Source organism: Lycorma delicatula, chromosome 5 (assembly GCF_047948215.1).
Source record: "Lycorma delicatula isolate Av1 chromosome 5, ASM4794821v1, whole genome shotgun sequence".
NCBI classification, from domain to species: Eukaryota; Metazoa; Arthropoda; class Insecta; order Hemiptera; family Fulgoridae; genus Lycorma; species Lycorma delicatula.
The window spans coordinates 38,595,472-38,610,440 of NC_134459.1; the positions used below are offsets into that span (position 1 = coordinate 38,595,472).

General features: G+C 31.3%; 1 protein-coding gene across 2 annotated transcripts in view; it reads right to left on the bottom strand.

Annotated features, from left to right (window-relative positions):
- Positions 1 to 2,263: 2,263 nt before the first annotated feature.
- spn-E (tudor domain containing 9 protein spindle E) overlaps positions 2,264 to 14,969 on the bottom strand; it is a 119,260-nt gene continuing 106,554 nt past the window's right edge. For both annotated transcript variants that reach the window (XM_075365926.1, XM_075365925.1), the window contains 3 exons: positions 14,050 to 14,171; positions 6,261 to 6,488; positions 2,264 to 4,296 (listed from right to left, as the gene is read on the bottom strand). In XM_075365926.1, coding sequence (XP_075222041.1) covers positions 4,164 to 4,296; positions 6,261 to 6,488; positions 14,050 to 14,171 — 483 coding nt within the window. In that variant the 3' untranslated portion in view covers positions 2,264 to 4,163. The remainder of the gene's footprint in view (positions 4,297 to 6,260; positions 6,489 to 14,049; positions 14,172 to 14,969) is intronic.

Here is a 14,969-nt window from a genome sequence, read left to right on the forward strand (position 1 = left end):
CCATCAAGGTGTACTACAAGGAATGAACTCTAAAACTAAAACACCTATGTCAAGTCTTTAACAAGACTGAGTGACATGATGGAACTGAAATTAAAAACACAACTACCTACCTGATAGGTTAGAAGTTGAGTTTAACATGCAACCATAACACAAAAACGAAATAAAAATAAAACTAAATAAACAAAACACTACAAAAAAAAATCAAACCTTATTACACAAGAACAAAACCAAAACACAGGAAAGACCAGGCAGAACAATAAAAAACCTCGACAGGTATCTAATGAAATATTCAACGATTACCCATTCGGCCTGGTTTTTCCACTTCTTACATAGATCTAATACCAACCCGACAAATACTCTCCATTTGTAAATTATGTGGTATGCACAATGTAGTTGTCTGCAATGTGGATACACACCTGAATCCACCAGGCCAAATTGCTGGAGTCTCAGAAGGCACCATGACTAGAAAGGAATTACATCACATACTTGTTAGGGTGAACCCAAGGAGCACCCTGCAAACCAACAACATCTGAGAAGGGATTATGCGTATAACGCCCACCCTCTGCTTCATCCCATGTGGCCTGCCATAAAGCAACTAGTCCAGACCAGCGCCACTTGCCATATAGCTTGCTCTACTATGGAGATGCTACATGATTTTTTGGCTTAAGAATCATTTCTAAAGAATTGTGACCACCAAGATCCCCTGATTTCTGTGGGGCTACTTAGGAATTTACCAATAAACTTTCACTATACTAAGTGAAGGGGCCAAGTTGAACTCCTGTATATGCAATGTGCCCTGTTTTTGTTGCTTTTACAGGATTCCACTAGCATACAGGTTTCAATGAGAGGTTATCTCTAAAGTAAAGACGTAAAAAAATTCATTCTGAAAACTTTATAAACATTTTTTATTTCTCTTAAACTACATTATCATAGCGATACACCAGCTTCAATATACCTTTGTTCTATTCTTCTGCTGCCAGTCCAGTTAGCCATTGATTATCAGCATTTTTAAGTTCAGTAAATTGCTTACCAATCAAAAATTCTTTCAATTTTCTAAACAAATGGTAATCAGAAGAAGCTAAGTCCAGACTATATGGTGGGTGACTATATCGTAAATTTGCCATCCGAATGTTCTCTGTAATCACGTGTTAGACCCGCAACATGTGAACTTGCATTATTATGCAGCAAGATGAAGATGTTAGTCAGCCACCCATGTCGCCGATCTTGAATGGCACGCCATAACTTATGTAGAATTTCACAGTAGGCTTCTGCATTTATAGTTTCCACATGGCCCTAAAGACTTTGGCAACCAACTTGTGTCGTCTGCGGTTTATCAGTCTTGTTGGCGATTGAGGATGATGCCATTCACTTGACTGCAGTTTTCTGTCTGGCGTGTTATACAAAATCCATGTTTCCAGTATTAATTGAATTAAGGAACTCATCATCCCTTTTTTTTGTATAACACATCAAAAATTCAAAAGCAGATCCCATTTGGATTTTTTTGTGATGTTCCATTAAGACGTGCAGCTTCCAATGTTCGCAAACCTTTCTGAAGTCTAAATGATCATGAACAATGCGATCGATAACAACAGCTCTTGAAACATCATGAAAAAGAAGGACCAGGTCGAAAACCGTTAAGCGATGATCTTTTCTGATATTATAGACGTGTTTCAACACGTCCTCAATCCTCAATAATTATTGAGGGCCTTCCCGAACGTTCTTCATCACGCACATTAATTCTGTTATTTCTAAACCTTTCACACCATTTTTGGATGTTTCTTTCATTCATTACATTATCACTGTTCATAGCAACCAACTGCCTATGAATTTCTGCCAGCTTAACACTTTGATGGTTTAAGAAACATATGACTCCACGTATTTCAGTCAGCAGCAACGTCGATTTTCCTATTCATTTTATAACATAACAACTCACATGTAATGAAAGATATTACAACACAGCAACTAACATACAGCAGGGCAGTGTGTATATTACTGTGCGTGGCCATGAACAACACAGGTTTGCCAACCTTAAGGAGGAAATTTCTAAAACTAAAGTTTTTTTGTTTTGTCATAAGCAGCATTGTGGTAATGTACTAAAGGTATCTGAATCGATCATACTTGTGTAGTGTTAGTGTAATGTCATGCTTGTTTTTATTGGTTGAGCAAGTCATTTATCTTTTTTGTGCTGATATAAATGGTTCTCTTTTAAAATAAAGCTATATATGTACAACAGAAAAAAGGTAAGTAATTAAAAATTAATGAATTATTTCAGATAAGATTTATTTAAGTTCTTTCATTTATTCTTTTTAACACTTACTAAATACTTACTGCTAAATTTTACACAAAGTTTCATTATTTTACACACAATGATTCAAAGGAAATACAAGAGAAATAAAAATTAACATTACAAACTAAAAATAACACACTGTGGAACAATGGATTTTTTCCTCCTAAAAATCTACAACTGAAATAATTAAAACATTACTGCTAAATACCAGAAATCCTTTATTTTTTATTCCATCACCCTTAGTTTTCAAGAAATACATTTTCAAAAAATTTTTTTTTTTTGTAATTCATTTCTTAAATGCAAAATGATTCTTCACAAAAGAAAAAAAGTAAAAATATTTCTCTAAAACCTTGCGAGATAGAATATTTTTTAAAACAAATTCAAGAGATAAAAAAAGCAGAAAAATGTCGAAAATTTGTTCCATAATGTAATTAATCTAAACCAGAAAATATGTGTGCCTTTTTCAATAGATAATATCATCAGAATAAACACTTTTTATCATAATCTTTCTTTTTTTACTTTATGTTTTTGACTGCTTTTAGATTATCACACCAATTAACATTTAAAGGAATCATACCATCTAAAGGAACAATATAATTTGTTAATTCAGGATTTATTAGATGACCAAATATTATTAATAAACATTAAAACCAATAGTTGATATTGTAAAAAAAAGAAAATACAAAAGAAAAAAACAGGTAAAAACTACTTTTGTTTCTACATAAAAATACATAATATGTATAGTATATTATCAAAAAGTTTTTTATACATACCAATATAAGTCTCAATTTTAAATATATGGAAAAATTTATATTAAATTTTTATACATATATATTAATTTAGTAATATTTCATCATTACATTACTTTAAAATCATCATAAGTCTCAATTTTAAATATATGGAAAAATTTATATTACATTTTTATACATATATATTAATTTAGTAATATTTGATCATTACATTACTTTATTTCATCACTTTGTTTGTCATAAAAATTTGTTTGAAAAAAGTAAACAAATATAACAAAAGTAAACAAATGATAAAATAAAATCTTCTCACACCTGTTAGTGCTGATTTTGTAAATTATGATACACAAAGATTTCAACATCATTAAAAGCTCTATATAGCAGTTTTTCAGGTATTAGTTCCAGATAAATGGTTCTTTACTATTATAGAATCAATTTTTACAATACTGAATAGTATTGTACAATTATTATTATTATTATTATTATATTATTTACAATAATCAATAGATTATGTCAGTTATTTAATTTTTATGTTTAGATTTTAAGACTAAAAAGTTTGTAATTAAATTTATTTCTAATTTGTCATGCTCATAATATATACATAATTTAATTTTTCTGATATTTTTATTTTGAAAATCTAAAAATTTAAGTTAAAAAATATATCTACATTATATACATCCAAATTAACTATGATTAATTAGAATTTACTCCAGTTTAAGTATTGACCTCAGTTTCGTTAATTAATAAAAGGAAAAACTTAAAAAAAGACATCAGAGAGAAATACTTAATTATGCCAATCCAGTTAAAAAACATAAAAATGATAAAACAGAACAAAATACTTTAATTCTTCCTAAAATGATAAATAATGGGTTAAATTTTCAAAACTTTTTACTGGCTCTAATTAATCACAGTTAATTTGGATGTATATACTGTGGATATATTTTTTAACTTAAATTTTTAGATTTTGAAAATAAAAAAATATCAGAAAATTAACATAAGCATGACAAATAAGAAATAAGTTTAATTACAAACTTTTTAGTTTTCAAATCTAAACATAAAAATTAAATAAAGTCTACATAAACAATGAACCATTTTAGATAGAAATCATTTTTTAGATTTCTTTTGATATCTTACATATCACTTAAATTATATCTTAACACCAGTTCGTTATGTTGTGTTGATTGTAAATGTAATTTTAAACTACGAACATTGTCAAAAGTAATTTGGCATAAATCACACATTGCTCCTCTGATTGGTGCTCTTCTGTAAAAAAAAATAAATAATAAAATAAAAAATAAAATACCTATAAAATAAAATATTACTGCAGACATTGGTGGGGTTACTTTTTTGTGGCCCGCCTGTATTTATTTATGATGGAGCATTGGATGGATAGCTGAACAGCATGCATCCTGTAAAAATGGTAGTAGTTTTACAGTTTCATAATGATTGTTTCAAAGACACTTCAATATCCATCAGAATAATGAAATGTGTGAGCTCTAGGCAGAATTTTGAAGAAACTGACTCAATACTGAACAAGAAACCTTCCGCTAAACAAAGGAATATATTACACTTGTAAAAAAATAGATGCTTTTAAACAGTACTACACTGTGAACCTCTAATGACTTCAAGGTGTTGGTCTGTCTTTTCCAAGTAAAACACGAGCATATCATCCTGATAATGTAAAAAAAAACCGTAGCTATAATTTCTCTGGAGATTAAACCATTTTCACTTTCTTTGGGACTGTTTTAACTGTTCTCACCCACTTTTGTTCTCTAGTGTGTGATGATGTATCCATGCTTCATCTACTGTTATAAAAAGTCAAAGAGACTCTGTGGAATCACATTTTAATAAGCCATATTTTAATACAGTCAAATGAATTTTTGGTTGACTGTTAAAAAACACAGCACTCATTAAGTTGAAGCTTTTTCATACCTAAATCAATTTTCTTTCTTAAAAAGTACTGCAAGTTATTACACCCAAAAAAGATTGAAAATGGTACATATATATCAATCTGTCTTTTTACAACATTGGGTTATAATAGTGTAAGACAACAATCCATTTCTACAGGCCATAGAAATGGATAAGCTTTTGCTTTAATTTTTACAAGGAATTATTAAAAAAATCATGAATATCATTATTGCAATCAATAAAAACGGCTATTTAATAACATTTATGGTATGATATTCATGATAATTTAATTAATATTTCAATATAATTTAATTAATATTAATATATTTCAATTGCTTGACTGTACATTATTCTTGAATTTGTTATCATAATTCGCATAAAATGAATAAAATACTATTATTATTTATGGCTGACATATGAAAATGGCTGTTAGTTTGATGTACTAATATACAGAACATTTAAAAAATGATCTGAATTTGTTAACATTAATGACAATTTGGATTATCTATTTTAGCAACACTTCTCTTGCTCATTGTAGTGGGTACAAATGATTTGGCTCTTGTATAACTGAGAAAGATGCATATCAAAGATGCTGTCAAAATAGTTAAAATGACTAAACTGCATATGGGTGAAATGCAGTCACTTGCCTCACAATCGGGTATTCTGCCAAAAACAAAAAAAAGAAACATTCCTATAACTCTAAATTCACTGATTTGGTTCATATACTCATTTTGTTATTCACTGACAATGTACATTGTTTACATTTATAATTTGCAACTGTTAACTTAAATAATCATACTTTGCAAGACTCAAAATAAAAAAATAAAGCATATTAACTATAACAAATATATAAAATATTTTAAATGAAATAATAATAAAAATGTAACTGTTTATGTTTAGTTAATGATACATACTAACATTAGTAGTGGTTGTGGTAGTAGTGGGTTGAGCTTGCCACTACTATTAGCAAGTTTAGAAACAAGCGACAGATTTTCTAAGCAATATAATCAAGAAATTGTTTAAAACAAACTTTACAGTACGTCTGTCTAACTTTAATCATCCAGAACAACCATCAGATTGAATTTGGGATTTACAATACGATCAAATCAAATAAAATGTAATAAGTTGTTTCACCATAATTTTTATGTTTGAATGGGCACTTAAAATATCCCAATCCAGAAGTAGATTTTACAGTTGCAGATTCATTAATCATTCATGTGTAAAAAACTATAATCATAAACTTCTAAATAACAATTACTTCCTTCCAAATAATAATTTGAAATAAGCAAAAACTAAAATATAACTGATATTTAACTTACCCAGCTGCAATCTCTTTTAGTTCAACAAGATTTTTCTTGAATCTTTTATTAGGTACAATATCTTTTGGTGGATCTTCTAAATGAACACCATAATGTAACCTATAAACTAACCATGGACAGTCTACTCCAGGATGAAGTATCTTATCACTACTGAGTTGACCCCATTTATATGCTTCACAGTTGGATTCCACTCTTTCAGTCTTTTGCTGTCCTAATTGTTCAAGTAACCTGTAAAGTTAAGTATTTTTAAAACAGTTATTATAGTATTAGTAAAACATTAAATGCCACAGAATCTCTGTGATTAAAACATTAAGATACATCAAAATATTTAAAAGAATGTCTTTTGTTACACTAAATCAAAAAGCTGAGTACTAAATGTACAAAATAATGTTTATTAAGGAGATTAATTGACACAAATATGCACACAAAACCTAAGGAAATAAATTAACTCTTTAGTAACAGGTATGTAGAATGCATTTATGCACACGTTTACTTATTTTATTGTGTATATACATACATATCTTTAATACTATATGAAAATTGATTTGATTTTTAATTAAAATTCAATTCTTGTAAATTAACATGGCAAATAACTTGGTGGTTTATATTTCATATAATACTGCATTTTATTAACACAGTGGTCAATATGGAAATGAATATATATAAATATATATATATATCAGGAACATTGTAATAGTAACGTCCATTTTGAAATAAAACCAAACCGAAAAAATTTAAGCAAACTTTTTATAATTTAAGCATTGGAACTTCATTTATTTAATACTTTTTTATATAGCTGCCTTCAGTTTCAACATATTTTTCATAACACTTCACTAGCTCCTTTATTCCCACTTCCAAAAAATTCTGCTGCCAGAACTTAAACCATGCAGTAATAAAATTTTTCAATTCATCCATCAGAATCAAATATTTCTGATGCAAGCCACTGTTTAAGGTAATGGAAAATAAAATAATTGCTGGGAGCTAAGTAAAGAGTATATAGTTGACGACTGAAGATTTTTCCAACAAAATTCTTCAAATCGCCTCACTGTGATCTGCTGTAAATAACTGGGCATTATCATGAAAAAATGAAATCCTGCAGGAGAACTTTCCACTCATTTGTTTTCTATAGTTCTTCTAAGATTTGTTTAACGTTTCAAAATTTGTATCAGCATTCGCAGTAGTTCTTCAATGTTCGATTAAGAAAACTTTTCTTTCTTTTTCCTATTTAGCCTCCCGTAATTACCGTTCAGATAATACTTCAGAGGATGATATGTATGAAGTGTAGTCTTGTACAGTCCCAGTTCAACCATCACTGAGATGTGTGGTTAATTTAAACCCAACCACCAAAGAAGACCACGATCTAGTATTCAAATCTGTGCAAAAATAGCTGAATTTACTAGGACTTGAACCCTGGAACTCTCGACTTCCAAATCAGCTGATTTGGGAAGACATGCGATTAAGAAATCTAGATTTCATCATTGACACACAATTTTTTATAGTCCAATTTTCAGTCACAACTTCATAAATCAAAGACAATTATAGCTTAGTGAAGCAAAGATTTTGTTTACAAATTTTTAACCAAATTACGTTGTCACTGAAGGACAGCACGACCATGATAGATGTTCATTCACCCTTCTCAAAATGAATGACACCATTGTCTTAATTTAGTGTCATTCATATTATTTTGCTCTACGAAACGTACAGGCAAACGTTAGGCTTTTGGTGTAAAATACCGCAGCAGATCCGTACCGGTAATTTGTCTTTCGAAAGATTTAAGTTCTCAGAGATTTACTTTCAGACCAGTTTATGTCGTTCTACATCGTTGTGAAATAGGTTCTTGTTGTTGTCATCAGAGACCTGAATTTGTATGTCAACCAGACATTGATAGTATCGAAGAGGTGACGTTAGAAATTAACATCACAGAACCGTTTATTAATAACACTGAAAATGTTTCATAGAAAAATTGTAGTTTTAAATCATACAAAATGTAGTTGTCAGGATATCATACCTATAAGATGATTTTTTTTAATTCACCGCATTGTGGAGTGGGAAGACTGTGACGTTCTGATTGGTAGAGAGTAGGGCGTGGCAGTTGAGGTGGTGGTGGGGAGGAGCTTATAAATATAGTGTAACCGAGTGAAGTAGTTTATTCTTTGAGAAACGCTCGAAGTGTAAACATCATGATTTAAATTAGTGAAGAGGATGTGCGCGTATGTGTTGGTGACCAACGTCTGACGCCTGTGTTTTAAATTAAAACACAGCTTTTTTATATATTGTGGATTTATCTGAACACGATTTCGATAAAAACGGTGATATCCTGATTGTGAAGTTAGTTTTCAATGATGATGATTTCAGATATGAACGAAACTATTGTTGCAAATTTGAATGCGGTGGTAAAGCTATCCCACTTATTGATAGTAAAGAAGTACTATTTTCCGGATTCTCCGGTGACGACGGTAAAAAGATCACAAATACGTCTCATCGAAAAAACAACGTACTCGTAAACCTATACGCTGCGAATGAAAAACGAAGAGTAACTGCTCATGTGACGTTGGACGGAGGACGTTTCTTCAGGACACGCGATGAGGTAGATTGTTCTACCAACCGTTGTGATCATCTAATCGTTTAAATAAGTCCTTTTAAGGACTTACACAATCAACATAAAATTACTCACACACAAAACATAAACACTTTAAACCCCCATACAATAATGTAACTATTGTTTAAAAAAACTATATTAATTACATTTATTGAATGCAGTGGTTCCAAGGCCCACGACATGATCTGCTAATAGATTTATCTACTATCGGATTATGTTACAAGTGCTGAGGAGAGTGTTTAGCAAACTTTTGTTTTCCTATGTATGTAACGGAGTAACGCAGATTAGATTTGTGGCGTTTTAGGTTTTATTAAAAGGGTATGGTACATTAAACGTATGCATGCGGGTTATTATTTTTTTACTTGTAACACAGTTTATGTATGCGAAACATATTCTTCTTTTTCATGATACTTGTTTACAAGAATGCGATGTGATGAACAACAAACGCAGATGATGGGTAATGATAAACTTGAACGAAAAGACAAGTTTCGCATACATAAATGAGTTTACTTTTAAGTGAGATTTTTTTTCTTGTACAAGTTTATCATTACCAATCATCTGCGTTTGTTGTTCATAACATCCCGGTCTTGTAAATAAATATCATGAAGACGTTTTTATTTCTTAAGATATACAGTCGAGTGTTTTGTAGGTCTCTAGGGGAGAGATATCACTCGTTAAAAACAAATCTCAACGCGCCGCGGTTGCTACCTCCTGGGTGGTGTGGAAATGAAACTATTTATTTTTTCTTTATGTACATTTTTATACAGAGACTATGAGTTTCTCTTTTTTTTGTTCGGAGTAATTTTTATAGTAGCCAACTTAATTTTTAGCTTATATAGGGTTTTCATAAAAAAATTGTGCGCTTTTGAACATGGTTTAAATTAAAACAGAATTACTAATAGTTTATGTTTTTTATTTTTCAAATTTGTCGTCTCAAACATTTTTTTACATAATTAATAAATTTCAATATGTGCGCCGTTAGTCGCTCGACAAATGTCCAAACGATACTCAACGTCTCTCCAAACACTGGTTAACATTTCTTCGTTAATGGTTGTCATTGCTTCACTAATCCTGTTTTTTAAGTGGTTTAGGTCGTGAATTTTTTGTGTATAAACAACGCTTTTGATGTACCCCTACAAGAAAAAGTCGCGAGGTGTCAGGTCTGGACTCCTTGGAGGCGAAAGTATGGGTCCTTGCCGGGCTATCCATCGATCTCCAAATTTTTCGTTCAAAGCGTCCGTGACCAATGCATTGAAGTGCGAGGGAGCACCATCTTATTGGAAATGAAGTTGATGAATGTTTTCGAGGAAAGCAATAATCGGTTAACATGTCAAGACACATGACTCCATTAATTGTTTTTTCAGCAAAGAAAAAAGGCCCTATTACACAATTTTTCATCACACCACACCAAACATTAACTTTAGGCGAATCAGGTTGTTTCTCAATATTTGTGTGTGGGTTTACAGAGCCCCATATTCATGAATTGTGTCTGTTAACACATCCATTCACATGGAATGTAGCTTCGTCTGTAAAAATTATATCATCTAAAAATGATTCGTTTTCACTTATTCTGTCCAACATTTCAACATCGAAATTGTAACGTTTTACACCATCATCGGGTTTCAATTCCTACAGTATCTGGATTTTATAAGCGTGTAATTCCAGTTTTTTATGTTAAACTTTGTGAACTGTTGATTTTGGAATACCTAATTCGATGCTTCGACGGGAGATGGACTATTCCCAGGACTTCTAATTGTCGATTGTCTAATTAGTTCAACTGTTTTGTCTGGTACACTTGGTCTGCTGGTTGATTTCTGTTTCTTAACTGATCCAGTTTCTTCCAATTGCTTGAACCAACATGTTATGTTATTTTTGTGTGGTGGATCTCTTCCGAATTCACGTTGAAACGCACGTTGAACTAAAATTAAGGATTTTAATTCAGGTATCAATAAAACACACTTTGCTTTGTCTTTATCCGAGAACATACCGCAACAACAATACAAGAACGTTGTGGTTACAACTGCTGATAAATAAACATTTGGGTTGGAGGCTTTCAGGGATACCAATAAAACAGTTAGAAATTTCCCTACAATCTTCCTATGAATTACTGAAACCGCACCATTCTTTTATGATAACTCTGTATTTTAAATCATTTGCTTTTTTTGTACGAGTGTTTTGTAGGCCTACTGGGAAGAGATTTCACTCTAAAAAAAAATCTCAACGCGCCACGGCTGCTACCTCTTGGGTGGTGTGGAAACGGAACGACACTCAAAACCCCCATAAAGTAAATATAAGATTATTTTTTTTTTTAGAAAAAGTGCATTTATTTGGCTGTGGTAGTTTTTGCGCGTAAATTGTAACGGCTTTTTTCTTTTACAGAATGAATGAGGGAGTGCGCGCAACGTACACGCTGATTGGTTGACACTCCAATGCGCATGCGCCGATTCGAATTCCAACGCCGCGATTGGTAGCGACAGGGCGTGGCACTTTTGATGCGAAACGCCGCGCAGCCAGCCGCACGGTAAATATCCCGCGTCGCTCCGTCGACGCACGCACGCGAACACACGCGCAGACACCGCCTGATCTACGACGGGAACCTATCTATCTATCTATCTATTTCTCTCTCTATCTCTCTCCCTCCACGCTTCCCGGCGCGATCGCCTCGACGACCAGGATCATCCATGAGGTAGGTCTAAATTTTTATTCGCACACACACGCACTGATGTTACGTAAAAACTCAACGTCAGCGATCGCTGCGGCGGCAGTTACAGACACTAACAGTAAAATTAAAAAACATCATTTCACCGCTTATATAGAACAAATTTCACTCACTCTACCGACTGACTACCGTAGCTGAACGGTCTAAGGTGTCAGTCAACAACTCACACACACACAACCAACCGTCCACGGTTCGAAACCTAGCCGTTCCACATTTCTTTCACTTCAAATATTATTCACATTTATTTAATTCTACCACTCAACTCTGACGTCACAAAAAACAGCAGCTGTTCAACAGTGCTACCAACCTGTGAAATATTACTTCAATAATTAAATACAAAATATATAACCAGGTTGGCAACAGTGCTACCAACCTGTGAAATATTACTTCAATAATTAAATACAAAATATATAACCAGGTTGGCAACTTATACAAAAAAAAACAGGTTGGCAACATTGACGGGCTACGAGCGCCACTGTCGTCACAATCCAAGATGGTCAACCACCGCCATCTTGAATTCGTGACGTCATCCAACATGGCGGACGCCATATTGGATTTGGCGCCTGTACCCCTATTCCGTACTACTTATATTATCTACTAAAGATTCATTATAACCATTATATTTAGCAATTTGTTTTATAATATCTATTTCTTTATTTAATTTATTAATATTTTCATTATACTTTGTGTAATTGCTCTTATAACCATGTTTAAATATGTATTAACTTTATGTGACCATGGATGATTCAAATATCTATGTACGGTGGTTTTGCTGTTTGTTGATTTCCTATATACTGAAGTTATGAATTGATTATTTTTATTACTGATTTGGATACAAACATCTAGGTAATTTATTTTCCTATTTTTATCAATTTCAAAAGTAAATTTCAATTCACTGTGGTAAGAATTTAACTTTTTCAAAATTATTAGATGTTCATTATATATAAAACGGGAATATAGACGATAGAAATATTATCAACATACTAAATCCAAAGTAAAATATCATAAACATGAGTAATGATATAAGATAATTTTATTTTCAAAATTTTGTAAATAAATCTCAGATATGATGGCTGACAATGGAAAACCCATTGTTATGGTGTTCCCTTGAGTATAAAATTTATCATCAAACTTAAAATAATTCTCTTGGTAAACATTTATAACAACAACATTATCAATGAATAAAGGGTCTTTATGATTGTATATTAATTTATTTTATATTATGTTGATTGTTTCATATATGGGTATACAAGGGTACATCATATTACTAATATCATAACTAAACATACATCCTGGTGTTATCCCCAATTTTTAAGTCTTTTAATTTATTTACAAGTTCATATCCATTCTTTCTCCCTCTATGAATCATTAGACCTTGCCGTTGGTGAGGGGGCTTGAGTGCTCCATGATACACAGTAGCCGAACTGAAGGTGCAACCATATCGGAGAGGTATCTGTTGACAGCCAGACTAAGGAATGATTCCTTAGTCTGTAATCTAGCCAGCCAATGTTACATTATTGATTGGATTTGAAATTATTCATATACATTCTGATAATATCTATTTTTACCTAAAAACATGCTGTCATGGTTATATGGTAAAAAGGTTACACGGTATAAATATTGTAATTATTTTGTTTTTAAATTAAATTTTAATTCTTAATTGACATCATATAAAAATATAAATATATCTAGTTATTTTATGTAACAGACTTCATATTTTGTACATATGATGGTAATTTTAATTTTTATTCTAAAAAAAAATTGTTATGTTGATATGTAATTTTACATAATTTATATACAACTGATGATGTAGGATCTCGCAAAAGTGCTATTGTAATAAAAATAAAAAAAAAAATAAGGTAGTGTCACATTTCATTTGCTTTGTAATTCTGTACTTGGGTTGTTCAAGTTGGTTTTTTGATTATAAAAAAATACAATAATATATTAATTGTATACATATACGTAACAATGACATGAAATGGTACAAAAAGACACCACCTTTAAGCTTCCTTCAAAAGGAAACAATGTTGCTGTAAACATAAAAATGAATACTTAATAAACTAGGTATAGTTAATTATCAATAGTTATATTAAACCATATATTGTCTATATTTTTAAAAGCCATGGGTAATGGAAATTCATATTGGCAATGATCAGAAACCCATTATTTAATTATCATAAAAGATGATGTGAATGCACCTTAAATCACAATTTAATTAAAATTAATGCATTTATAATTAGGATAAATACACCTGGCTGCAGCAACTGATCATTAGTCAGCATTACATTTATAATTCAATCAAATAAAAAATAGAATTAGGGTCACAGGTAAAATAGAAAACTGCAACCTTATTACCTGATGATTCTACAACATCTAGAATGTCTCAAAGTTAAGCATCCTAGAAAATTTTGAAAGGAAATAAAGTTAGATTTAACGAATGGCATAATAAGAGTAAACAATGCAATACATACTCTAATATTAATTTTTCCACTTTCTTCTGGTGCTCTATAGTTTCACCACTAGTAAATTCTTTAGGATCATGATGGTCAGATGCTGACATAAAGATACTCATCCAATATCTCAACTTATTCACCTGAAAAAAAATCATATGTGCATATTAATAATAATCAAATGGGCTCAAAGGGATTAATAAGAATACAGAAGTCAGATGACACAAATTTTATACAGAATGTTAAGAACACAAATGAATATGAAGTAAGTAAAGATTGCTACAAAAGCAAGCAGAATCTGGTTGTAATAAATGGAAAGTTTCAGGGAATAGCATTCTGTAAAATACAGATAAAATGCAAACAGGGGAAGTAATTTAATACAACAGACTATAAATAACTTGCACAATTTCCTTACCAGTTGCTGACAATTATTAGTAGCTAACGAACACAATGGTAAACTCACTTATTCCTTCTGATTCTTACATAGAAAAACAATTTTTCTTTGTAAAGTATTCTGTCAAAAAAATTTTGGTTCAAAAATAGTTTTAAAAAAAAGAAGATTTTTTTTGTAATTTTATTCACATCACATTTTTTTCTGTTTGATTTTAAATAAAAACAAATCTCTACACTACTTTGATTATATTGCAAAATATAAGTGATAAGTTACACAGAATATTACTGCAACTTTTATCCTTGCCCAACTTTATTAGATGGAAGGTCAGGCAAATATAAACCAGACTTTTGTCTTGAAAGCTTGTGTATGAACATGAGTGGGATGACATGAAGGGATATGCATGATGGAGATGGGGGATGGACAGACTCTCCAGCCGCCTCAGGCATTGTATCTCTCTGGTCTGTAACATTGTCAGAACAAGAGATTCCATCACTGATTGTACAACATATAATGAAATTTCTAACAAAAGAGGGCAACAGATCCTCCA